This window comes from Protopterus annectens, chromosome 7.part0 (genome assembly GCF_019279795.1).
Source record: "Protopterus annectens isolate FY-2018-M chromosome 7.part0, PAN1.0, whole genome shotgun sequence".
Taxonomy (NCBI): Eukaryota; Metazoa; Chordata; order Ceratodontiformes; family Protopteridae; genus Protopterus; species Protopterus annectens.
The window spans coordinates 352,509,290-352,536,257 of record NC_056739.1 but is presented as its reverse complement, the minus strand read 5'-3'; the positions used below and the strand labels follow the sequence as shown (position 1 = coordinate 352,536,257).

At 42.9% G+C, this 26,968-nt stretch overlaps 1 protein-coding gene across 7 annotated transcripts in view; it reads left to right on the top strand.

The window, feature by feature from the left end:
- The window catches only part of LOC122806463 (plasma membrane calcium-transporting ATPase 1-like), a 1,798,374-nt gene that overhangs the window by 1,437,579 nt on the left and 333,827 nt on the right, over positions 1–26,968 (top strand). For all 7 annotated transcript variants that reach the window (XM_044076929.1, XM_044076926.1, XM_044076924.1 and 4 more), the window contains 2 exons: positions 13,063–13,305; positions 25,569–25,810. In XM_044076929.1, the coding sequence (XP_043932864.1) occupies positions 13,063–13,305; positions 25,569–25,810 (485 nt within the window). The remainder of the gene's footprint in view (positions 1–13,062; positions 13,306–25,568; positions 25,811–26,968) is intronic.

Genomic DNA, 26,968 nt, shown 5'->3' with positions numbered 1-26,968 from the left:
AGCAGTGCAGGAAAAAGTGTGAGGTAGAAAAGATGGACCAGACTAGAAAGGAATACTAGTTGGTTAACAAAGAGACTACGAAAGGCATTGCAATAGCAGAGAACAAGGCATCTGAGGCACTCTACCAACTTCTGGAAGGTGACTCTGTAAATGGTACAAAGAAGCTATATCACATTGCAAGGCAAAGACAGAAAGATAAAGAAGATAGTCAGACATTCTTCATAAGGGATGCCAGTAGCAATCTGCTCACGAGTCTACAGGACATCAGAGGCAGATGGAAGGAGTACTTCCAGCAGCTTCTAAATGAAGAAAACCCCACAGAAGCTGTACTGCTCCAGACACAGCCTAAGATGAGAGAAGAGGAAAATGAAGTCAGAGAAAGCAGCAGGCTCAGATCAGTTCACAGCAGATATGATAAAAATGTGGGGTGATATAAGAGAGAAATGGCTGCTGAGGGCATTCATAGCAGTGTGGAGAGAAAGGCATTTTCCAGATGGCTGAAGAATAACCATACTAGTGCCAGTGCCCAAGAACAAAGGGGACATTCACAACTATGGGCAATACAGAGGTGTCAAACTCCTGTCACATTACATGAAAGTTCTGGAGAAGGTGATTGATAAACAAGTATGCAGAGTGGCAGAATGTAAGATGGGAGATGAGCAGCACTAATGGCATGATGTTTGCTGCGAGACAGATAGTTGAGAAGCTAGAGATGAGAAAAGAATCCAAATGAGCATTATTAGACTTGCAGAAAACATATGACAGGGTCCCAGGAAAGCTGATTTGGCCAGTCCTGCAGTGGTTCAAAGTCTCAGAAATATTGGTGGTATTAGTGCAAGCTGTGTGCAAGGACCTAATGACTCGAGTACAAACAGTATTCAGTCTCACAGAGAGGTGCCCAGTGGAAGTGGATGTGCATCAGGGTTCTGCTCTGAGCCCACGATGGATTATGTTAGCAAATAGGTCAGGTGGAAAGATCAGCAAAGTTGCTGTATGCAGATGATGTGTCAGGCTCTGACCAAGAACTTCAGCAAAAGATAGGGAAATGGAATGCAAAACTGAAGGCATGTGGGATGAAACTGAGTACAGATAAGAGAGCTGTAATGACAGCAAATGGGGAAGAACAAAGAAGCTGAGAAGTGAGATAGGAGGAAACAGGTTGACAGCTTCAGGTATCTGGAAGGGGTGGTTGAGGAGAAGGGAAGTCTGAATGTGACCGAAAAATACCAACTAAGCTGAAAAGTAAGGTGTACAATACAGTGGTGTGAGCAAGTACTACTGTATGGTACAGAAACCTGCGCAGTAAAGGCAGAGCAGTTGAGGACGCTAGAGGTGATGGAGATGAAGTGCCTGAGATGGTGTGGTAAGATGCACACTGGGACAGATAAGGTAATGAGGGCACAACAGCAGAAGCCAAAGTAGCTCCAGTTGCAGAAAAGGTCAACGAGAAAAGATTATGGTGGTTTGGGCATGTGTGCAGAAAATCAGAAGACAATCCTAGTGAAGATGATTTAGGGCAGATGGGAAGAAGGCAAAAGGAAACTAGGGCCTCCAGCAAAGAGGTGGATGGATTGTGTGAGAAAAGACCTGTGACAGTCAGGCATGAGTGTCTAAAAAAGCAAGAGAGTGGGACTGAATAGAGAGAGAGGTGGTGACAGTTGACATGACACTCCGACCCCATGTAGAAAATGGAGAAAAAGAGGGTTGATGAGGATGACTTACTCATACACTGCAAGTACTGCCCCAGTAATGTGCCTTGTGGGACACGATGTTTCATCCAATTAAATACATCATCTTTCAGCTTCACTCTCATCATTCTACAACTTAACCATTGTTGAATCCGGTTAACAGCAGTGGACATCAGTTTTGCACATGCAGAGTGTACTCTTGAACTTTTTCTGTCTTGATTTATTTATTCAGCCACAATTTCTTTTTTTTAACTTGGTTTCATTTCTGATTGTGATCCCATTCCTGCTCCAGCCACATGGTCAAGCTTTTTTTGTTTTAAGTATCTGTTACCATGGAGAAGACATTTGACCTCATTGTGCTGCCTGTACTTGTTAGGAGGGTGAGGGCAACTAGCCAGCCATGGCATTAAAATGTTATTTAAATGAATTACATATGAAGCTGTTACATGAAATGCACAATTCATGTGTGCTTAAGGCTTGATGTACCAGTACGATTTTGCATAGGGTTTTGAGGCAGATTAGGGAGTTGTGTAGATAATACACTGAGCAACAAACAGCATTGGTATTATTGCAAGAGATGATCTGCAACATCCTGCATGCACTCACTGCACCACAAGTACCAGGATGATCCTACCATAGTCCATGCTGGTGTAAATGAAGTGAGTTATACCTCACTGGACTATATGAAAAGAGACATTATGGATTTCTCTGAATATGTGTCACAGACAGGTACATGACTTTGATTGAGGCACCATTCTACCTTCACCTAGGATGATGCCCCAGTATGAACATGATTGATTTTAATAACTGGCTTAGTTTCTGGCTACTTTACATGGAATTTGGTTTCTATCAACATTAGAAGATATGGTTAACAGACCATGTTGCTTTGTCAAGGATGGTCTGCACTTGTTGGGCTTTCATATACAATGTCAAAATAACAAAACTATCAAAACAGAAAAAAAAAACTCAAAGAAACCTTAAGGTGTTACTACTGATTTTTGGAGAATAAAAATGAAACTCCATACCCTAAAAGCTCTCTTCACACTGGAGAATGTAGACATCTGTGCTATCACTAAAACTTGACTTAGTCACAGAAAGTACTCCAGCAGTGGAAGGCTACAGTGTCTTCTGCACATGTAGACCAACAGCACCACAGATGGGAACTAAAAATGGAGGTGTCTCAATATACATTAGCAACAAATACAGCTTCAGGTTAGTTAAACAGGATGATGCCCTGGAGTTTGTCCCTGTCCAAGTCTTCTTAGACAAAATTCCTTGCCATGTCTTGGACAGCTGCAGGTCACCCTCTATGGCCTACCTAGACCTACTAGAGGTACTCACTATCGAATGAAATGCCCTATTCATTGGAGACTTTAACTACCCCTCTATAGACTGGCAAACATGCACTGCCTCTAACTCACAGTACAATGGTTTTTGGACATTAGCAACACAAACACCCTGGACCATTAGTGCACACTTCAACCAGAGAATCAAACATATTGGAACCTAGTACTCACAAACATGGGAGAGCACTACACCCTCCCCCCCTGTCATGTCCTCATGGCTCACCAAGTTTGCAGATGACTGTAAACCGGGAGCCATTATAGATCCCCCCCCCCCACACACACACACACACAGCAACATCCGACAAGAGGGTCAAACACAAATGAGTGGTGCCAAAACTATGGATTAACACTCATTGCAAAGAATTGCATTATAGTGCCATTTGGGAAATCATCTACCCAAGCTAATTACTCATTGTTAAAACACCCCTAAAACACCCATAAGATGTTACACGCAATAGTTAGGGATCTGTGAACATATATACACAGTAATCTGGCCTTCAGCATGTAGCCAAGATAGTAGGAAAATCATGTCACCCAACACATAAGCAAGGGTATGGCATCCAGGTCTAAGGAAGTTATTATACTACTGCACTCATCCCTTAAACCCATCACTGAGTACAATGCCCATTTGGAATGTACCTAACCAGACGCTTGCAACAGTTGGAACACTGTCAAGAGGTTCCTCACTAGGAGAGTCCAGGGTATGAATAACCTGTTGTATACAGATCGCCTTAAAGTGTTATATCTGTACTCAACCTGGTGCAGGTTACTGAGAGGCAGTCTATGTCTAACATATAAGGCATCCTCAAATCTAGTTATGATGGATCTCTTGTTCATCTGCAAAACAAACAGCACCAGAAACACTAGATCCAATGGCCTGAACTCACTTGCAAAATAAATAGAACATGCTGAAGAGACAGATGTGCGTCTCCGAGAATTCCTGTGCTGAGGAATAAGCCCTCTACCTTCATGAAGCATCACTGACCTTATTCAAAAGAAACCTTGATGATTGGATGGGAAATTGCAAATTTGCCCCCAGTCTGTGATGGTTATAGGTCGACAATAAGTAAATTAATCACCAAATAACATACCTCCCCACTTAACCATTAGCTACCTCTTTACAAACCCCACTATATAAGCATCCAAGCAACAAAGGAACAAAACTGGGTGGGGTTGCATGGCTTGACTTTTAAAGACCCTGGTGGTTGCTAGCGTAGCATAAACATATGTGCCTATGTGAAGGGGGCTGTTAGACAAAGTGCATTACACTGCCTATTACAAAGGAAGGGCGATGACCCACAGACTATAGGTGTTTGTTCTGCAGGTCAGGGGGTAGGATAGGGAACTTTAGACAACATGCACCATATTATGTTAACACTGGTGAGAAGAACTGGAACTAGAGAGACAAGCATAACTCTGCATTGCAATAAGGAGCACTCCACTTGTAAAACAACACTGAACAGCTTTGCATATTCAGATGTGTCATGAAGCAGTCCTGCAGGTCTCAGGAGACTGTGCACTGAAAGGGCTGTTCACCATGCAGACTACTGAATAGTTTACGGAGTAGTTTTCCTAAACATTTTTAGTTTTCCAAACTATGCTCAGTGATTTAAGGAAACAGCATGTTTGTACTATGGACAGCAGACATTTGTTCGACATAATAAGATTCCTATTGAATCCCTGGGTTTGTGAAGGAAGATGGAAATAGTTATTTGCTGTGCTGATAAACTTTTTGGGAGACTCTCCTGTATTGGACTGTAGCTTTCTGTCCTTTAAATTCATTCAGCATTATGCCTCCCCTCCATTTTTGTCTACACTTTCTCTCTCTCTCCCCCTCCATCTCATACCCACTTTGATTGTCTTTGTGGACTCCCTATCTAAAGCCATTCTGGTAGACCATTACATGGGTCCACAACCCCCACAGTGAAGAAGTACTTTGATTTGGGAACTAGTTGATTCATACAGTCTGCTGCTGCATCCTCACTTCTGTATTTCCTGTTCCGCATGATCGCTTTACATCTCCCTTTCATGATTTTTTCCTTCCGTACCATGACTCCCTGCTCTTGTAGTCTTTACTGACAGATAAAGTACAGTTGTGTAAAATCTTATAACAGTAGATGTCCTTCTCTTTAATGTTGCAGTATTATTTACTAAAGGGATCTCCTGTCTAGGGTAGCCCAGCGTCTGGCCAGTATACCAAAGCCTTAGGTTTTCAAGGACATTGCATGTTACACACATGCTCCCCGCTCACAGCATAGGGCATAAAGGTGACATATGGATGTATATACCTCAGAACTGAATAGCCCCAAGAGGAAAAATAGAGCAAGGACAAAAAGAGGAACATATGCATCCTGAAAGAAAAAAGGAGGAGGAGTTGCAGTGAAAAAAAAAAAAAAAAAAATCTATTGTTTGATAGTGCTTTGCACTGTATTTTACTACTGCATTTATTACACTTTATTCTGTCGCTATTATTAAAGAAAAACTATGCTGATTTTTACACTGTTGCTTTTCTAATTAAAAAAATATCCTGCTTTTTTTCTGTTGTTCAGTTGCACTTCTGTTGGTCGTAGTATAGTTTGGATTTAGACCAGCTGAATTCCGGTCTGTTTGTAGACTGAGCACTAAAAATCAGGAAATCTTTTTTTGGAGAAGTCCCCCTGTACCCTTGTGGCAGGAGTGTACAGTAGGACTATCTAATTGAAGGTTACTGGTTCAGGGCTCAGTCTGAGCTATTTCATTGGTTCAGGGTTCAGTTTGAGCTTTTTCATTGGTTTCTTTGTATTAGCTGCTTTGTTCTTGCTTGTGTAGCACACTGTCGCGCACTACCACACAGAGGGATAACTCTTGGCGGTTATCGACATAAAAGCGCCGGTAGAGGTATCTTCCCTTAGAAGTGGCTGTTATCTAGCAGAGCAGTTCTTGAATTGCTCTCAGCTGTTCAGTGAAGCACCCTGCAAAGATTTTACCTCTTACCTATCAACATTAGATCCTATAGATCCCCTCTTTTATAGACCTCTTACTGTACGCTCCATAGGCTAGTCACTCTAAAATAGCTCCCTGCCTGATACCCCCGTCTTTTTCTTATCTGCTGAGATACCAGGTTCAAACCTCTGCCAGCTGGGTACACATGGGTATTTTGAGGGAGTGTAGCAACTGTCTCATGGACTATGACAACCCCTTACTTCTAAATCACCCGAGATGCTCCTAAACTAAGACTCTAGAATCGCTGCTCTCTCTCTCTCCCCCAGAACAGCAACACCAAACAGGTGGTCAGCTCGCATACCACGACTTCTGTTCGTAATACGCACCCAACAAATAAACCTTCATATGCAGAGGTACTCTCAAGAAACCTACCTACCTACTCCTCACCTTTATAGACTTATCCTTAAGATACAAAAGATTATGACATGACAATTCATATATATGTGTATAGTAACATCTCTTGTATAATTACCTATTATTATTTGAGTTATGCTTATGATGAGTACAGTACTTTATATTACCAACAGCTGTTTAACTTTGGACTGTTGCAACTTTTTATATTGTATATTGTATCTGTCTTGGAGCTTATCTCCCCATATTTTTTGTATATGTCTTGGAGCTTTTCTCCCTGGGCCTCTACTGAAAATAGACATGTATCCAGTTAGACTAGCCTGGTCAACAAATGTAAAATAAATAAATAAAATAAATAAATACCAGAGACCTCCAAAACACAAACATGCTACACCTAGCACAACACCCAAAGCACCCAATACATACAAAAACACTAGCACCTGTGTCTCACCAAATAAGCCCTTAAGGCAATGCACAACTATTCCACGTGTTTTAATTCTAGGTGACTCTATAATGAGATATACAGATGCCCTACTCACCAGGTTGAACAAGGAGGTTACGGTCAGCTGCCTGTCTGGTACAAGGATTCACCAGATCACATACGCACTCAAGTCTCTCAACAACAAGTACTGTTATGACTCCATCATAGTTCATGTTGGTGTGAATGACTTGAGACATACCACTCCAGACTATATGAAGAGAGATATGATTGAGCTCTCTGAATGTGTGTCCCAGGCAGGTATGTCCCTAGCTTTGAGCAGCATTTTACCCTTGCCTATGATGATTCCACAATATAAACAGAAAATGGCTGACTTCAATAATTGTCTTATTTTTCTGTGTCATCCTAAGGGGATCCTGTAACTGTTAACCTTGGGACTACATGGTGGATAGACCATGCTGCTTTGCCAGAGATGGTCTTCACCTGGCACCTCTAGGCTTTCAGTTGCTGGTTAAGTCACTTGTCTCCCCACATAGTGCCTTTTTTAGGCAAGGTCACAACAACAAAATTCCCATCATGAAAATATCAAACAGAAAGAAACTAAGGGTCATGCTGCTAAATGCTAGGAGTTTAAATCAGAAACTGCACTCTCTGGAAACACTCCTCTCCCTGGAAGACGTTGACATCTCTGCGGTCACAGAAATCTGGCTTAAGGATGCAGAAGATACCCAGGCCTTACAAAGTTACCATGCCTTCCACACATTCAGACTGCAGTTTGAAGGTGTGAGAACCAAAGGAGGTGGAATATCTATCTTCATTAAAGACCACTACACCTCTAGACTGGTTAGAGAAGAAAACTCTGTGGAGCTACTCCAAGTCCAAATTACCATGGGCAAGACCCCCCCCCATTCAGGTCATAATCAGTTACAGGTCCTCTTTCATGAACCAAGATGCCCACAAGCTTATTTAGACCTACTTGGGACAGTTAATGTACAACCTAGCACCCCAGTCCTGGGTGACTTCAGCTATCCTTCCATTAATTGGGAAACTTAAACAAGCTCAAACTCACTCACAAAAAAGTTCCTGGACTTCGTTAACTCAAATGCCTAGCCCACAAGGGGCTCCAATATTGACCTAATAATAGACCTGGTCCTCACCAATATGAGTGACCAATGCAGTGCCTCAAGTGTAGGGCCCACACTGGTTAAATCCGACCATAATTTTGAAGTAGGAATAGCACCAGAACTCTCCAAAGGAGAAGTCAGGCTAAAAAACTTCACCAAAGCTAACTATACCCTCCTAAGGGAAGGTATTATCGACTTCCAAGCTCCATTTTCCACAGATGACATTGACAGCTATACTAAGGTATACACTTGATGCCTTGTGTAAACATCTTCACAAATGTATAGACACAGCCATGCTGGATTGGATTATAGCAAGATCCTCAGGAAAAAACAAACTGTCCTGGTGGACATCTAGTATTAATAAATTATACAGTAAGTGAAAGAAGCTGCAGTCTAAAAATACAAAAGTGAGATCCCAGAACTGGAAGAGCACCCTCCTCAGCCTAAACAAGCAAGTAAGACAACTCAAAAAATCTTCAAAGAGCAGCTATAAAAATAATTTAGCAGACATAGCCAAGGATAGCTATAAGGCTTTCTTCAGCTACATCCACAACCTAAAAGGTAGGACTTAGATATATATGCTGAACTAATTATGGATGGCATCACACACACTGACTCTGTGGAAACTGAAAACCTGCTAGCAGACAGTTTTGGTGAAAATTTCACCCCCCATCCCACCCAAGCATACCACACACCATGTCTTCATCATCTCCTTCTCACTGCATGTCCAAAGAGCAACTCATCAGTGCTCTCACCAAGGTTAAGAACACAGCCTGCATGGACCAAATGGCATTCCAGGCTGTGTTCTTAATGTTCTAAAACAAGAGCCATCTACTCCATTAGGCACTCTATTCAACCGCAGCCTGTATACTGGCTTTGTCCCCACTGAATGTAAATCAACGACTGTTATCCCTCTCCACAAGGGCGGCTTAGTAACAGACCCAGGTAACTATACACCCATAACCTTAACCAGCTTCATCTGTAAAGCAGTGGAACAAATCACCATGCACCTCTTAAATAAGGATATAGGTGACCTCCAAACCTAAACCTGGAGGGGTTTGAGAATGTGACGAGAGCCATTGACGAGGGCAGAGCCATGCCCACAGCCTATCTTGACTTGCCCAAGGTCTTCAACACTGTCCCATATTCGGGCATCATTGACAAACTAGCTCAGTTGAATATCAACCCCTATGTTGTCAGGTGGGTTGCAAACTGACTCACAGAACAACACTCAGTTAAAGTGAGAGACTTTGTCTGTACCAGCAGACCTGTCACCAGTGGGGTCCCATAAGGGTCATTGTTGGGGCCCGTCTTGTTTGGCATATTCTTCTCAGAAGTCCAGGCCAAAACAGTAGGGCTGTGACTAACAAGTATGCAGATGACTGCAAATTAGGTGCTATCATTGAATCCCATACTGATGTCAGTGTACTTCAAAAGGGGCTTACACAGACACATGATTGATGCCAAAGCCATGGTCTTAAACTAAATGCCAAAAAATGCATCATTATTCCCTTTGGTAAAAACAGTGTCCCTGCTGATTGTAAAATAAACAATAATACCATAAGTACCAATTCAGTAGTGACCTGGAAACACAAAGTGACTGTGACCTCAGCTTTGACCACCATGTGTCTACTGTGGTGAGGAACACATTCTGTGTTGCTTACCTGATTAGCAAAGGTATCGCCTCAAGAGCAAGAGGTTATAACTCCCCTGTACTCTTCCCTCATCAGGCCTATTATTGAATATAATGCTTCCTTTTGTATGTACCATATCAGACACCTGGAGCAACTTGAGAGACCTCAGAGATTTCTAACTAAGAAAATTCAGGGTCTCCAGCACATGTCTTTTAGAGAGAGAAGTTGCTGTCACTGTACTCGGTAGCATATAGACTACGTAGAGGTGACTTGTGTCTGGTTTACTGGGCAATCTCTGACCCAAATCTAATGGAAATGCTGCACTTATGACCCTGTTTAACTGCAACCTGGATGACTGGATGGGAAAGCATACATTTCTGCCAGGGATTGCCCTGGCTTCTCTCCCTGACATAGGTAGGCCTTGCTAGAAAACCTTTAGACATAGAAATTGTCTCTCATCTAGTACTAAATTGGGATTTAATGGCTAGACTTGTACAGACCCTCGGGTCAATAGCCTAGTAACATCTTGTGTACCTATGAACCTACAAAATGGGGAGGAAGGAAGGAGTGAATATTGCAATAGTGAAGAGAAGGACATCTACTGTAAGATTTTACACAACTGTACTATGTCCTTTAGTATCACTGTTGCAATATCCTTTTCTAAAGGGAGAGCAGAAAAGGAAGGCCCAGAAGAGCCCTCACGTAAACCATGCAGGATAGTTCTGGCAAAGCCAGCTCTCGCCCTGGAAAGAACACCTAATTTGTAATGTTTAGTAAAAGTATGGACAGAGGTCCAAGTAGCAGCCGCAAGGATGGAGTTGATATCCAAGCCTTGGTAGAGCAAGCCTTTACAGAAGCAGAATGGCTTTTCCAGCTTTTCCCATGAAAAGAATAACAAAAAGAAATGACCTTAGAGAGCCATGAAAAAATTATTTATTTGCTTTGAAACAGCCAAACCTAGAGATCTAGGATGAAAAGAAACAAAAGGTTGCTCAGACCTGTGTGTGACCTTAGTCTTATCCAAATAATATCTGTACTGTGTATGCATATCCAAGGTATGAAGAACCTTCTCACTGGCAGACTGTCGAGAAGAGAAAAAAGTGGGCAAATTAATAAACAGATTGAGACAATTCATTAACCATCTTGGACATAAAAGAAGGATTAGTATGAAGAGACACCCTGTCCCTATTAAACTAAAAAAGGAGGAACAGCCATAAGGGTCTGAAGTTCAGACACCCTCCTAGCTAAAGTAAGAGCCAAAAGAAGAACAGTCTTCCATGTACAATGCTGCAAGGAAGCTGAAGCTGCAGGCTCAAAACAAGTCTGATTCAGTTTTTCAAGAACAAACTTAAGGTCCCAAGAAGGAGGAATAGTCTTCCTGGGAGGCCTAGTATGAAGGGTGCCTTTAAGAAATTGTTAGACCTGAAACCTAGAGACCAAAGGAGGAGTCAAAGGCGGACGAGCAGAAATAGCTTAAAGGTGAGCTTTAACTGGAGTATGCCAACCCAGCATGGAGCAGTTCTCACAAATAAGACAGGACCAGAGGAACCGCCACAGAAAATGGATCCTGGTTACGAGCAAGGCACCAGACCTATAATATTTTCCATTTGAGCATGTAAGATTTCCTGGTAGTGGGTTTCCTAGCTTCCTGTAGGACCCGAAACATATCCTCAGAAAAGAGGTGCCTAAAAGGGATCAAAACCCTATCACCCACAGTGTCAGTTGAAGAGTTGATAAGTGAGAATGGATGAGACACCCCTTGTCTTGTGTGAGTAGGTCCACCCTGTAAGGTAACTTGTGGTAATTTCCAATGCAGAAGGGGGAACCAGTGCTGTTTGTGCCAAAAGCTAGTTAAAAGCAAGATCTTGGGGGAGTCATGTTCTATCTTGATCCTTGGTATGAGGGGAAGGGGAGAGAGAAGGCATAGAGAAACATCCCAGTGCAAGAAAAAGACAGTGCATCCACCTTCCATGCCAGAGGACTTTGGACTCTGGTGCAAAAGTGAGGAAGTTGTCTGTTCGTAGAAGAGGCACAAAGATCTAACTGAGGAGTACCCCACTGGTGGACAATGTCCAAAAACACTTCTCTGTGAAGCATCCACTCATGAGTCTGTGTTCTGGACCTACTCAGAGTCTGCCACAGTGTTTAGTTCTGAAGGAATGTAAACAGCCTGCAGAGTCATTTGATACTGAACAGCCAGATCCCAAACCTGAACAGCTAGTCTGCACAAAAAGTAGGACCTTGTTTCCCCATTGCTTATTGATGACCACATCACTGTAGTATTGTCTGTAAAGATTTTAAGAGGCCCTGGAAGGAGAAGAGTATGGAAGGCCTGAAGAGCAAGAAGGAGAGCTATCATCTCTTTGATGTTGACATGGTCCTCCCTCCGCCAAATGGGCCAAAAACCCTGAACCTTCAAAGGGTTGAAAGAAGCTGATGATGATCCTTATGGGGAATCTGAATCCCACACTGATATTGTCCCATTCTCGGTAACATGTAAACTTACAACCAAAAGGGTAAAACAAGTTAAGAAGAAAACCCCATTGGGGCTGTATTTGAAAATGGCTTGGTAACCAGCACAAACAAAGGAGTGTTCGGACTGATGATCAAAGACGGCATTTGGACTGGCGACAAAGAAGTTCTGAAGAATGTGTGTCCGTCATTTTTATGCCCTATGCCATGAGTGGGGAGCATATGTGTGATGTGTGATGTCCTTGAAAACCTAAGGCTTTGGTATACTGGCCGGACATTGGGCCACACCAGGCAGGGAATCCCTTTAGTAAAGAGTCTGCAACAATGATGTGGAAGGACATCTTTAGTTTTTGTAGTTTGAGATGACATCCTTTCCCCTCCGTCACACTCACTCTTCTGGTGGCTGTCCTGTGGCCTATTTCCATCAGCCTGCTGTTTCACTGTTTGTATGTCTTCAGAAATGCATGCAATACTCAGGGTATGGCCTGACTAGGGCCTGGCACAGGGTCAGCATAAGGCTGCATTTTGTTGCAGGTTGCAGCCTTATTTAGCATAACATTTTAGATGGCATTATTACATGAGGTTCAATGGTTGCATTGTCTTAAAGAAGTGTGGATACTGTGGGAGCTTGTTGAAAGTCCAAGGATTAGAACTGTGATCCTTAGTGAGAATTAAAGTACGAATTGGAGGAATACTTACTAATTCAGGGATCCTCATAATGGAGTATTCCTTTTATTCCAAGGTACAGTGTTCTTAGCAGGGGTGTGGTGGTGAAGACACCCTGCCAAAAAAAAAAACTTTAAAAGCACAATAGTGAGTTCTGCAATTTGCAGTAGTCAGAATAACATTTACATTTTTCAAGTAGTCTTGCTTTTCGAATTAAGACCTAGATATTGTAAGTATTCCTTGTGTGCTAGTGTCTGTTACTGCCAAACTTGATTCATTTGTGCCATGTTAAACCTGTTTGGAATCCCGTACTCTTCAAGATGAGCACTTTATGGTAACTTCTCTTTCTTCTTTGCCTAGAAAATGATGAAGGACAACAACTTGGTAAGACACTTAGATGCCTGTGAAACCATGGGGAATGCCACTGCCATTTGTTCAGACAAAACTGGCACCCTTACCATGAATCGCATGACAGTAGTCCAGGCCTACATTGGAGATACACACTACCGCCAGATTCCTGACCCAGAAGCACTACTGCCAAAGATTCTAGAACACATTGTCAATGGAATTGCTGTCAACTCTGCATACACTACCAAAATCCTGGTGAGTCTTGTCCATGTTGTATCATTTGAAACTGCTTGTTTGTGGCTTGCTAATTATGGAACACCTGGGTTATTAGTTATAATGGGGGTGCAGATTGGATTAGAATACAAAATAGTTGCCTGTGTGGTAAAACTGGGACCACAGCAGTAGTTCAACATGTGTTGGATTTCTGTGGTAGTAGTAGGTCCACAGCTTCTGATGCACACAGTGTGGCTTGAAGAAACAGCTGCAATGACTTGTAGGCGCAACAAGGGAGGAGAGACTTGAAAATCTCACTGTTTTCGCTTTGTAAGATCTACCTTTGTGGTTCAAAAACAAAATTTTAATATGTGGTGGAAGTGGTAGGGAGTTCACTTCCTTTTCTGAACATTATATGCTTTTGTGGTCATCTGTGCATTTGCAAAACCCTATATATTGCACTTCTTTGTTATTCCACAAACTCAGCAGCTAAAAGAAGAGACACATAGGTTCATAGTCAAATACTACGCTAATGACCACCTGGGCCTTTGAAAGCCTAACCATGCAATTCAACCCAATTATGTCCCTATGTATCATGGGCATTTATCAGGGGAGGACAAGTTAGTTAGGAAGTTTCTAGAGGTTAGGTGGCGGGAAATGTTAGTTTAGATATTAGAGACAATGGGGGCCAGACCCGGGATGAATTTCCAATTTACATCCACTGTCCAAGGTTACACTTAAATAGCTTTAGGGATGGACTGTGCTTCGCATGGATGGGGAGCCTGTTCCAGAGCATGGGGATCCTCTGAGACACGTATGTGTCTCACCAACATTTTTTATGTTACAAGCAAAGTTTAAATCCTTGTATCTAGTGGGTCTGATGCTGTTCATTTTGCAGATGAGCAAAATATCCATCAAAGCTGGTTCTGAGGATTCTCTGTATGCCATGCATAGATTGTAGAGATAGGGCATTAAGGTGATCTGTATAGGACAATGCGTTTAGATTCTCCTGGTAAGAAACCTTTGTGGGCACTCCAACTGCTGCATATGTTTGGTCAGGTACATGCCAAAGGGGAATAAACTGGCACTATCACTTCCTTTGACCTGGATGCCATGCCATTACTTATACATTGGGCCACATAGAGTGATTTTCTTACTACCTTGTCCATATGTTTGTCAAAGGCCAGATTTATGTCTATACATGTTCTCATGCCCCTGTCTAAGGGTCAACTATAAGGATGACTTATTAGTAGAATAATTAGCCTGGGTGGCAGCTTTCACAAAAGACACTGTTCTTGCCATTGAGTTTTAATCTGTGACTTTGGCACCAGTCATTTTTCTGTGTTAGACCTTCTTGTAAGATGTTTGTCATGGAAGAATCTATGCTAACTCCCAGTTTGTAGTCATCTGCGAACTCAGTCAGCCAAAGGCACTTGACATTAGCCTTTACTTCTGTTTGGCATCTATTTCCCAGCACGGAGCCCTGAGATACCCCACCGGTGACATTTGCTGAACTCCCTACAATTACAACTGGGGTACAACCAGGGCATTTGCACTACAAGAAAGCTTTAACCTTGTCAATGATAAGGTTCCTTTTAAACTTGTACACCTGTAGAGCAGAGTGCAGATGATCTTAAGAAAATGACAGAAAATGGTTTTAGCAAGGTGGGGAAGTTGGTGTTAGAGTGTTTTGTTTGCAAGTGGGTGCATTGTACTTTTTGTCTCTATTTAAATTTATTAGGAAAACAATGATAGTGTCAATTCCATACAAAAAGCAGACTTGTCTTACAGTTTTACCATTTGAATTCACTATACCGTTTCTATTTTAGTATTTCTAAGTAGACATTTTTTTTGCCATCAGTTATAGTGATGATTAGGGAAAGAAGCACCAGTGAACATGATGTAATTTTAAAATGTATTATATTGCATGTTTTACTACCATATACATACTAAAAAGTGCATTCGTTTCTGAAGTTGTATTTTCTTATAATGTACTGGAGTACCTCGAGAGCAATTGTTATGGCTTTCTCCAAAGCAAAAAACACAGCATCTATGGGACCGGATGGTGTCCCAGGCTGAGTCTTACATGAGCTCCAAGAAGAACTGAACCCTCACATTAAATCACTGTTCAAACTTAGCCTTACTACAGGATATGTACCCAAAGAATGGCGTACTGCTACAGTAGTCCCACTCCACAAAGGTGGTGCCACAACGGACCCCGGAAACTATCACCCCATATGCCTGACTAGTCTGGTCTGTAAAGCTATGGAGCGTATTATCATGGAACTCATAAACAAAGACATTGGGAGCCTCCAGACACTGGACCCTACCCAATTCGGCTTTGTTAAGGGCAGATCTTGCCTCTTAAACCTAGTTGAGTTCTTTGAAACAGTTACCAAAGCCATAGATGAGGGCAAGGTAGTCCACACAGCCTACCTGGGCCTCGCAAAAGCCTTCGACACAATACCCCACTCGGGCATCATAAATAAGCTTACCAGCTTAAATATCAACCCCTATATCTCAAGATGGGTTGCAAACTGGCTCAGAGATAGAACCCACATGGTCAGAATCGCAGGTACCATGTCCGAATCCAAACCAGTTACAAGTGGCGTCCCACAGGGCTCAGTTCTGGGACCTCTCTTGTTCGGTATATACTTCTCTGAGGTTCAGGTTAACACGGGGGGATTATGGCTGACAAAGTTCGCAGATGACTGCAAACTGGGGGCCATAATTGAATCTCCAGCTGACACAAGCATCCTCCAAAAGGGTCTGACAGAGACGGATGCTTGGTGCCAGAGCCACGGCCTCAAGCTAAATGCTAAAAAGTGCATAATCATCCCCTTTGGGAAAAACAAGGTGCCCACAAATTAGCACATAGGTGGTAATCCATTAAGTACGGAAGAAGTAATTAGAGATTTGGGGACCAACGTAGATAGTAATCTCTCCTTTGATAATCACATTGCCAAAGTGGTTAGAAAGACCTTCTATATAGCCCACCTTATCACGAAAGGGTTCGCATCTAGATCAAGAGAGGTCATTGTGCCCCTCTACTCGTCACTCATCAGGCCCATAATGGAATATAATGCCCCTTTTGGGATGTACCTTACCCGACACCTGCAGCAACTGGAGAGACCCCAAAAGTACCTCACCAAGAGGATCATGGGCTACAAACAGATGTCCTATGCAGCTTGACTAAAGAAACTCCAGCTCTACTCAGTTGCTTACCGCCTACTCAGAGGCGATCTATGCCTGACGTACAAAGCCATGTCAAACCCAGAATTAATGGACATGCTCCACCTCAAAAAATCCAAGTCCCTTAGAGCTACACACTCCAGGGACCTAAACCTCAGCACAAAAATAAGTAGGACATACTGGAGGGACAGATTCATTTCCCAGAAGCTCCCCCTCACTCTGGAATAAAATACCAATTCATGTTAGACATAGCCCCTCGCTCACCCTTTTCAAGTGAAATCTTGATGTGTGGATGGGAAATCACAAATTCACCCCTGGGATCTCTTCTGTGTCCCTGCTAGACGGAGGCACAGTAAACTACTCTTAAAAGGGTACCTTCTGTGACCTACTTTACAGAGACACAGTAGGCTAATCTAATAGGGAGGAGGAAGCCAAATACACTCTGGCTAGGCTTATAAATGCCTTAGGGCAGATAGCCTAGTATCTACCTATGAACCTATGAACCTATAAAGTACTTGTGCACCACAGTAAAGTACTGTGGCTCAGCACATTTGGGAGATGTGACTGGCTACCAAGGTACAGACTGTGGTGGTGATGTACCTTTCGACACCATCCCCCACTCTGGAATTATAGATAAACTCACTAAACTAGGTATAAATCCCTATATCACAAGATGGGTTGTCAACTGGCTCACTGACAGAACCCACACTGTGAAAGTACCAGACTCCAAATCTGACTTCAGACCAGTGACAAGTAGAGTACCACAGCGTTCAGTCTTGGGTCCTCTCTTGTTTGGTATCTACTTCTTTGAAGTACAGGCTAACACAGAAGGTCTTTGCCTAATGAAGTTTGCAGATGACTGCAAACTAGGAACTATAATCGAAACTCCTAACGACGTGGACATCCTGCAAAAGGGCCTCACTGAGACAAATGCCTAGTGTCAAAGCCATGGCCTCAAGCTCAATGCCAAAAAGTGCAGTGTCATCCCTTTTGGTAAAACTCTGTACCCATGAACTACCACATAGGTGGTAGTCTACTTAACACTGAAAGTGTGATAAGAGACCTTGGGACACAGATGGACAGTCGTCTCTCCTTTGATAATCACATCACCACAGTAGTCTGGAAATCCTTCTACATGGCACACCTCTTCACAAACGATTTCTCATCCAGGAAAAAAGGTCATTGTTCCCCTCTACTTGTCACTCATTAGACCCATTGTAGAATACAGCTCCCCTTTTGGTATGTACCTCACAAGACATCTGCAACAACTGGAAAGGCCGCAGAAATACCTCACAAAGAAGATTACCGGCCTTAAACAGATGCCTTACGCAGACTGTATCAAAAAACTCCAGCTTTACTTCGTCACATATCACCTGCTCGGAGGCGATCTCTCCTTAAAATACAAAGCTATGTCAAACCCAGAGCTGTTGGACATGCTCCACTTAAAGAAATCTAGCTACACGCTCTAGGGACCTAAACTTTGTCACCACAATAAACAAAACTATGCTGAACATTCCTGTTCCAGAGACTTCCCATATTCTAGAACAAACTACCTGTCTATATCAAACAAAGCTCCTCATTAGCACTCTTCAAGAAAAATCTTGATGACTGGATGGGAGATAGGAAATTCACCCTGGGGATCACTTCTGTGGCTCTTTTCTTGGGTGGCGAAAGCCAGAGTACCTTTTTGGCTAGGCTTTTTTAGGTCCTAGGGCCAGTAGTCTAGTACCTACCTATTAACCTTTTAATCTAGGTTGCACTTGAAGAGGGTCAGGGAGGGGCTCTGCTTCATGTGAATGGGAAGCTTGTTCCAGAAAACGGGTAGTCTCTGAGAGAGGCATCTCTCTCTCCAGCATGATTTGTTCATGTCAGAGACTAGACTGCAACAGTGAATACACTCGAACATCTACATTTATGGTAAGTGTACACAACTGTACTTTCCAGAGCGTTTGCATTAACAAAGTCCAAGAACCTCTGAACCTGTATATTTGTGGTCGTGTATGCTCCCCAGTCAGTGGTAGGACAGTTAGTCACCCATGAGTAAGTTGTTGGGCTGCATGGTAAGTGACTCCAGTAAGTCCAGGTACATGGTATGTTTATCCTGGTTCCTTGTGAGGGACCTGTAACTAGTGATAACATCATAGGGGATTTTGTCTGTGGTTAATTGGACATGGATTAGCTCAAGTGAGTCGTACAGTTTGACGAGTCTTGAGATGTACTTATCCTTTATGAAGATGGATATACCTCCTCCTTTGGTTATTTCCTGCTCAGTTTGCAGTCTGAACATTTGGAAAGCATTGTAGCTCTGCAAAGCCGGGGTGTTTTCCGCGGCTTTGACCCACGTCTCAGTGACTGCACAGATGTCGGCATCTTCCAAGTTTAGGAGTGCCTCTAGGGTGTGCAGGATCGTGTTAAGACTCCTAGCATTGAGCAGCAGTACCTTGAGTTTACCAAGAGAGGATTTAGTTTGTTGGGAACGTTGGTTATTTTGACACTGTCTAAAAAGGCACAATAGGGGTGGCAATTGTTTTTGCCAGTGTCCGAAAGCCTAGACGAGACAGGTGCAGACCATCTCTGGGAAAATAGCATGGCCTGTCAACCATGTCCTCCCAGGCTGACTGCTATTGGATACCCTTGTACTGACAACAGAAGTTAAGCCAGTTGTTAAAGTCAGTCATTTTTTTGTTTGTATTGAGGTATCATTCTTGATAAGGGTAAAATGATGCTCAAAGTAGGCTCATACCTTCCTGTGACACAATCTGAGAGCTCAGTTGTGTCTGTCTTTATATAGTCCAGGGAGATACATCTTGGGTCATTCGCACCTACATGGACTATGACAGAGTGAAGATGAAGCTACAAATTTAAAAAGGTGTGGATGCCTGCATTATTTTTGGGGTTTTATTCATCATAACATTAAAAGCCAAAGTTTATTACAGGTTGTAGGTATTGTGAAGGTAATAGTTTTAGAAACAGGGGAAACTTAATTCCACACACACACACACACACACACACACACACACACACACACACACACACACACACACACACACACACACACACACACGTCCTATATTATCACTTAAGTACCATTCAGAAGCACAGATGAAACTACTTGCTTTTGGTGTGATTTTAAGTGCGTCATCATGGGACAAAATAGCAAGTTGTCTAAGGACAGTGGTACCATGTAGTATTTTTTTTTATACTGGAATATTCTAATGAAATGCAAGGATAGAAGTAGTTCTCTGCTGATTAGGGTTGATAACTGACCTCTTATATTTTTCTGTTGTGATTTTCTTGCTAGAGTTGCATTCTGTACAGGAGACATCAAAAAGGATGTTAAACTCAGCAGCTGTCATCCATGGTAGCTGCACTAGGACATTTAAATCCAATGAAAGTGTAATTAATCTAGGTAAAGTCGATTAATGCATGAAATCAACCAGCTGACCCAGTTGTTCATGGACAAATCATCTACTCATTCTGGTAGCATTGTAAATGTAGGAAGGCTGGCTAGAGGTGGAGTAGAAGTTCCATGGGACAGGGTAGTCCCTAGATGCATAGCACTTAAACAATGGATATCAGCGAGATGTCATAAAAACTGAAAAAATATAGGTGGAGCAGGTGTTTTACAGTGAGTGCAAATTAGTACAGAAGCATAAGGTGACCATCAGTGGAGGGTACATTGGCTACTTACCTTTTGGTGAGGATGTAATTGGACAGAGCATAAATGAACAGTGCATGACACTCAGTCTTAATTTTTAATAGAGTATGTAGGTGAGTCATTTCCTTGGCACTGAGAGATGGAGCCCTTACTACAACCCAGATGACCCAAGATCAACAAACAGCTCGGGCACTGAAGGAGCCGTGAAGGGGAGGAGTGGGAAATCGCTACTTTGCCAGCTTGCCCATTCTGGAGGAAAGGGTTTCTGTCCATGATGAGGACATGCTGCAACTGGTGGACCGATTGCTGGTAAAACTACAGAATCTGAGGAGGGTCTGGACCTAGTTGACATCGTGTCTGATGGATGTAGATGATGTCAGTAGCTCCACCCAGTTAGGGCATACAGAATATCTTCACTAGCATGCAGAACCAAAGTATATCATGCTGCAGGCTGCACCACTGCAATTCCCCTGCCCAACACTGGAGGGACAGCACCAGGGATACTTAGGAAAACTGATGCTATCTGGCAGCTGATAATCAGCTGGGGGCACACAAATGGGAGAGGGGGGAGAGTGCTTAGGCATTTTATAGTTACCACACTGTCTGAATCCATTGGACGGGGGGGGGGGCAAAACCAGGGATCAGGTGCAGGTATGGCAGTGCTACTTTAAAAGCAAGACTAAGCATAGAAATGCGCAGAGGGCAGTTTTTATTTTAGATGTGACTTCTTACATATGAACACTCATTCAGCCAAAGACAACCTAATTGCACTGGTAAATGACCTGACTTTTTTTCTGAAGGGAAGGCACAATAAGAAAAGTGGAAATACTGATCTAACATTCAGGAAATAGCGAGTTAACATTTATAGTTCTCCTTGATGGGACCCGCAGTTGGGTTTATCCTCCCCACCAGGCAGTATTTGGGATCATTTCTAGAAATGCCAACATTTTTTATGAATGTTTGACTGTTAACTATGCACCACAAGATGCATCACGTCACTTGTATCAGTGGACGTATCCCCTCCCCTCAAGCCACAATTTTGGTTTCACTGTTTGCAAATTTTGGTTCTCAAGACATTCCTATTGCAGCAAAAAGTTCCTGCATTCACATGCCCTTTGTTTTTCTTTGGTACATTGCTGAATTCAAAAAGAATAGTAAAAAAAAAAAAAACAGAAAGAAAATAGTGGCTTCTTACAGTGATTGATGCAACTCAAGTCCTCCATCTCTAAAGAGAAATTGAGGACCAGTAGAAGCAACCACCCATCTAATCTAAAGCATTTGTGCCCCTGTCCCTCTGCCTGACTGGGTTTGGCCTTGGAGAGAGGTCAGGCTTCTAGCCTGATTACGTAGTACACCCTCTGCATTCATCTTCTAATAAACTTCAGGTTTTCGGAGATGAGACTTCTACTCCTAAGGCATTGCCTTCAGCCTGAGTAGAGGAGTTGTAGGATCCTTGTTCGTGGCATGCGTACAGGTCTACACTTTTAGGTCAACTGGCAGATCCTGTCTTCTTCTGACATATTGGCCTTACTTAATCCAACTTTTCAAGTGAACTGATTTTGTGCTTCTTCTATCAGAAGTGCTGGAGTGACTCCTTTACCCTCACAAGCTGATCTGTATTGTCTTTCAACAGATAGGAGTGAGACTTTATACCAGCATCCTAAGATTAACTTCTTAGTGGCTTTGGTGTGCACTCAGCAGTCTCTAAGGATGTGTTCTATTTGCAGTGAGATGGGAGACAGGGTGTCTCAAAACAGAGATAGGGTATGCAAAGTAAGCAATATTCCTCTGCTGTGTTGGAGTTTACTGCCCTCAGTTATGAATTAAACTTGTCCATTTTCTTGGCAGACATGGTGGACTGAGCCTTGATTACTCTTACAAAGACCTACATTGAGGCTGGGGTATGGAGGATCTCAACTTTAGCTTGGAGAACACCATGTTGGTTAAATTGTACAGCTCCACATTTACCAGCTGGTTATTGCCCAAGTTTGATGCCTTGGTGAGGGCTGCAGCCAAAGCCACATGCCTGCATCTTCTGGCTCAGTTACATTTGTCACCCAAGGGAGACATATTGGTCAACCTTTTGCTAGATTTGCCATTTGAGAAAAGTGGGCTATGCAAGATGAACCTGCAGTACTTGCCTAATGCCTTCCTTGATGCTAGACAGTTTCCTATTATGGTATGTGTGAGTATCTGCTTCCTCAGTCTCCTAAAAGGAAGAAGCAGCCTCACAGACACACCCAGCATGCATGCTCAAGGTTATCAAATTATCTCTGCCTGTGGTGTAGCAGCCCATTCATAAGGGCCCCTGTCTTATCTGCCATACAGTAGTCAGACTGTGATGTACTAGGGGTGGAAGTTGGACTTTATAGGACTTCTTTGGGAACCTGTCCATGGAAAGAGCCAGCATCTCAGGTTGCCCTCCTTTTTCATCCTGTTATTTTGCTGTTCATTGGGGTCAATGGAGGAGCTGAAGAGTAAGCCCAGACATCTTTATCTGATGAGTAGAAGTGGCTGTTCCTTCCCAGAGCTCCTGTACCTAGATTGCTGCTCTTGTTTCTATGGAGAAGGGGATCTACTGAACCCTGGCCTTCCCTTCCCCATCCATGCTACATTATACTCCTTCTAGGGTGCTGGATGGATTGTTTTCCTGTGATTCATGTTAATGGGGTAGGTCTAAAAGTGCTACAGCCTGTGTCCTAGCTTAGCAAGCCCATTCCGCCATCATAGTGCTGAGTTGAAATTGCCCTGATTAGGATTACTAGAGTGAAGGTTGCCCATTGGGACCTTTGAGTTCCATGGAGGTTTCTTTAAGGGATGATCAAAAGTTTTCTGCAAGTTTTGCTGTCTTGAGGACATAATATTTTTAAAGTATTAAACCTTGCTGTATGCTAGTTGTCCACCTTCTCATGGAGGATTAGCACCATTTGATCCTTAAGCACAGCTGTGGCAATGGTATTGATATGGACTCAATGAGCTTGGACTACCTGTGGTGTTCTACTGCTATCTTTGATCAGAGCCTCCTTTTGCATGCACTGCATGTAGGTGTCTTTGAGGATAGCCACTTCAGCCCTGCCCATTGCAGACCCCATGTTCCTGGCATGGAACTACATACTGGGTTTGATAAGGTCCCCTGAACATGGAGTCATCACTTTGTTCTTCAGCTTCCCTTACCCCTTCTTTAGAAGGGCCAGCAGATATACAGGGGTGTGGCTTGCTATTAAACCTTGGATTTGGCTGCTTGTGGCCCAGACAACCTTGTTGTTGGTTTATTGGCGTTTGTCCTTCCCTTTTTTAACTTAAGAGTTCTATACTTGGTTCTTGGGGGCAGAGAGAGAGTGTGGGGGTTGTTTTGCCATCTTCTTCTGCCCTCCTAGCAGAGACCCTGACTTTTGAATTGGGGATTTTTCTGTGGTTTTCTCTTTGGTGGTGATATCCTATAGCCTACTACTCCGAGCCTCCTCTTCACGTCCCATCCACAGAGGAGGGATTACACTTGAATCAGATTCAAGGTGTGTGTCCATGTATCGGCACCTGGGACAAACTGCCAGTTCTCTTTCTCTTGTTTTCACTGGATTCAAAAGGGAGTATTTTAATTTTGATCCCAAAGTTATCCTGCTAATAGTCGTTTTGTGCCTTTTTGTATATCCATGTGTGCTTCTTCAACGTTCATGGACATTTTTTCCATGGGCCTCCACTGAAGATGGGATATCTGTAGTTGTTTTTTTTTTTCATTGATTATGGGCTGCATCTCTCCTTTGGAGGATTGTATTTCTGAATGTTCTGCCTTATTTGTTGATATCAAGGATGATGTAGTTTGAATGCCCTCAGTTCCATTGGTGGGTATGTGAAGAAATGTTTGATATAGTCACCAGTTTCCCTGTAGTGGTCATGCCCCCCCTCCCAGGTCTTGTCAGAGTTCTCTTGCCTCTTAATTTGGATTGAGCTGAGATTCCTATTTCTTTCTGACCAGAGCCTTTCCTTCTTGGGTCTTCCTACGTCTGGTGTGGTCCTACAGCAGGAGTCTGGGAACTGCTAGGAAGCCTACTATTCAAACTAAGTGGGAGAAGTTTTATCTGAGAACCAAGCAGTACATGACTACACCTCTGCTGACTTGTTTTAGGCATCAAAGGTATTTAGGATATCTCTCACTGGATCTTATCTGCACTAGTGGCCAATACAATTTTACCTTTAATCTCTTGAGGGGCAGGACAGGAAAGTCAGTCCACACTGATTAGAGAGCTTCTTTCCCTTCTTAATGGACATTCCCTTTTGGAATCTTTGGTGCTAGAATAAGGGAACTCATCTAGGGGTAAATTCCCTTCCTTCTGCCTCCTCCTATTCAGGATATCCCAGTTCTCTGTGGTATATGGAGAGGAAGGCCTCTCTTCCTGCTGTTCACAGTAAGCAGGCTGTTGCCTTCAGCAGGCCATTTCTGCTCATATTTTTTGCAGGGAGTAAGAACAAGAAGGGAATTATGTCACCCCTCATTCCATTTTGCACAGGAAACAGTACATTTAGACAGTGTTAGATAATACAGGATTAACACTCATTTTCATGAGGTTCCTGTTGGTTTGCTGTGAAAAGGTATCACATAATTTTTAACCAATATAAAAGACACCAAGCTTGTTGCTACGTTTTGGATAGTAGTCCAGATGTCTTGTTTGTCAGAATATATCACAAACTTAAAATCTTGCATTCCCTGTAAGGGGAATGAGGGGCCCCAGTAGCTGGAAAGTGATGATGTAACTGAATGCAGAATAATAAGGTGTAGGAGAATCAACACAGGAGAAGAGATTGTTTATGGTGTACATGCTAACTGCCAACTTTTCAAGAGACTAAAAAAAAAATAGAGTTAAAGCATTTCACTGGCAATTCTCGGTCATGCTGGAGAGTCCTAAAGCCTGGCTACTAATGTGACCACCTTTGGTGGCCTGTCGAATGTGCCCCTGACATTTTAGATGCTCACACACTACTGAAACACTGCCAACAGTGAATGGTGTTGCACTGTATGCGTGCACATGTGGGAGCTGTCTGAAATGGAGGATGGTGTCATACACAGACTAAAGTCACAGTGATTTACACATCATGGTTCAAATACAGTCTAGTAGCTTTTACACAGGCATATTGGCATTTTACTGCAAGCTGGTGGAGATGATTTGGATTTTCTTGATCTACATTTTGGAAGACAAGAGCTGTTACAGCACTACAATTAATTATTATTACTATCATGTTTGGTTATGTTTAGGGAACTGATATAAGTATGATGACTTGGCTTCAATACTGTGGTGTGGTTAGCTGTGTAAGCATACACTGTGATTGTTGGACAGCATTCACAAATGCTAGGACTTAGATTTACAAAATGATTAAATAAATCTTGCCTCACTCATCTGATGGATTACTTATTTTGGTGAAGAACCCTGTCAGTAATAAGTATTTCAATTTTATCTTTTAGCCCCCAGAAAAAGAAGGTGGACTTCCACGCCATGTTGGAAATAAAACTGAGTGTGCCTTGCTGGGATTTGTGCTGGATTTGAAACAAGATTACCAAGCTGTCCGGACTGAGATTCCAGAAGAGAAGTTGTACAAGGTGTATACTTTCAATTCTGTCCGCAAGTCTATGAGTACAGTGCTGCAAAACCCTGATGGCAGCTTTCGAATGTACAGCAAGGGGGCTTCAGAAATCATTCTAAGGAAGTAAGTAACCAGATGTTTTGCACATGGGGGGGGGGGGGGGGGTTGCTGTTTGAAGTTTTTTTTTGTTTGAATAAGTTGACAAGATTGTGACAGATTGTACCTGAAGGCTTCTGGTACTGAAGAGTGTAGTATCACAGAGGTTAGAAGTAATTTCAGCACTTCTTCTCGAGAACTGCTAATACATCATGTTAGCTGCATTTATTCTCCAATAATAGCTTTACCCACTTCTGGGCTGTTGGGTAGCCAGATTCTATTCCAGAATTTGGTGGGCTCAAAACAGAGAAAATCCTGGACTGGACACATGCATACTCAGTCATGTATAATACGGACATCCATGGACAGTTTGGAAAGGTTGCCATTTCCACCTTAGGTATGTCTTTGAGGAAGAAACCACAAGACCAAGCATTGCCACCCCCCACCATAAATACAGGAAGAGTTGCAGACCCTGTACAGAAAGCAACCCATCCAGGGACTGCACCAAGGAACTAAGTGCCATGAGACATCAGTGTCTGTCACCATACCACTGTATAGCAGCTTTAGTGCCATGAGACATCAGTGTCTGTCACCATGCCACTGTATAGCAGCTTTAGTGCAGTGAGACATCAGTGTCTGTCACCATGCCACTGTATAGCAGCTTTAGTGCCGTGAGACATCAGTGTCTTGTCACCATGCCACTTTATAGCAGCTTTAGTGCCGTGAGACATCAGTGTCTGTCACCATGCCACTGTATAGCAGCTTTAGTGCCGTGAGACATCAGTGTCTGTTACCATGCCACTGTGTAGCAGATTTAGTGCCGTGAGATATCAGTGTCTGTCACCATGCCACTGTATAGCAGCTTTAGTGCCGTGAGACATCAGTGTCTGTCACCATGCCACTGTATAGCAGCTTTAGTGCCGTGAGACATCAGTGTCTGTTACCATGCCACTGTATAGCAGATTTAGTGCTGTGAGACATCAGTGTCTGTCACCATGCCACTGTGTAACAGCTTTAGTGCAGTGAGACATCAGTGTCTGTCACCATGCCACTGTATAGCAGCTTTAGTGCCGTTAGACATCAGTGTCTGTTACCATGCCACTGTATAGCAGATTTAGTGCCGTGAGACATCAGTGTCTGTCACCATGCCACTGTATAGCAGCTTTAGTGCAGTGAGACATCAGT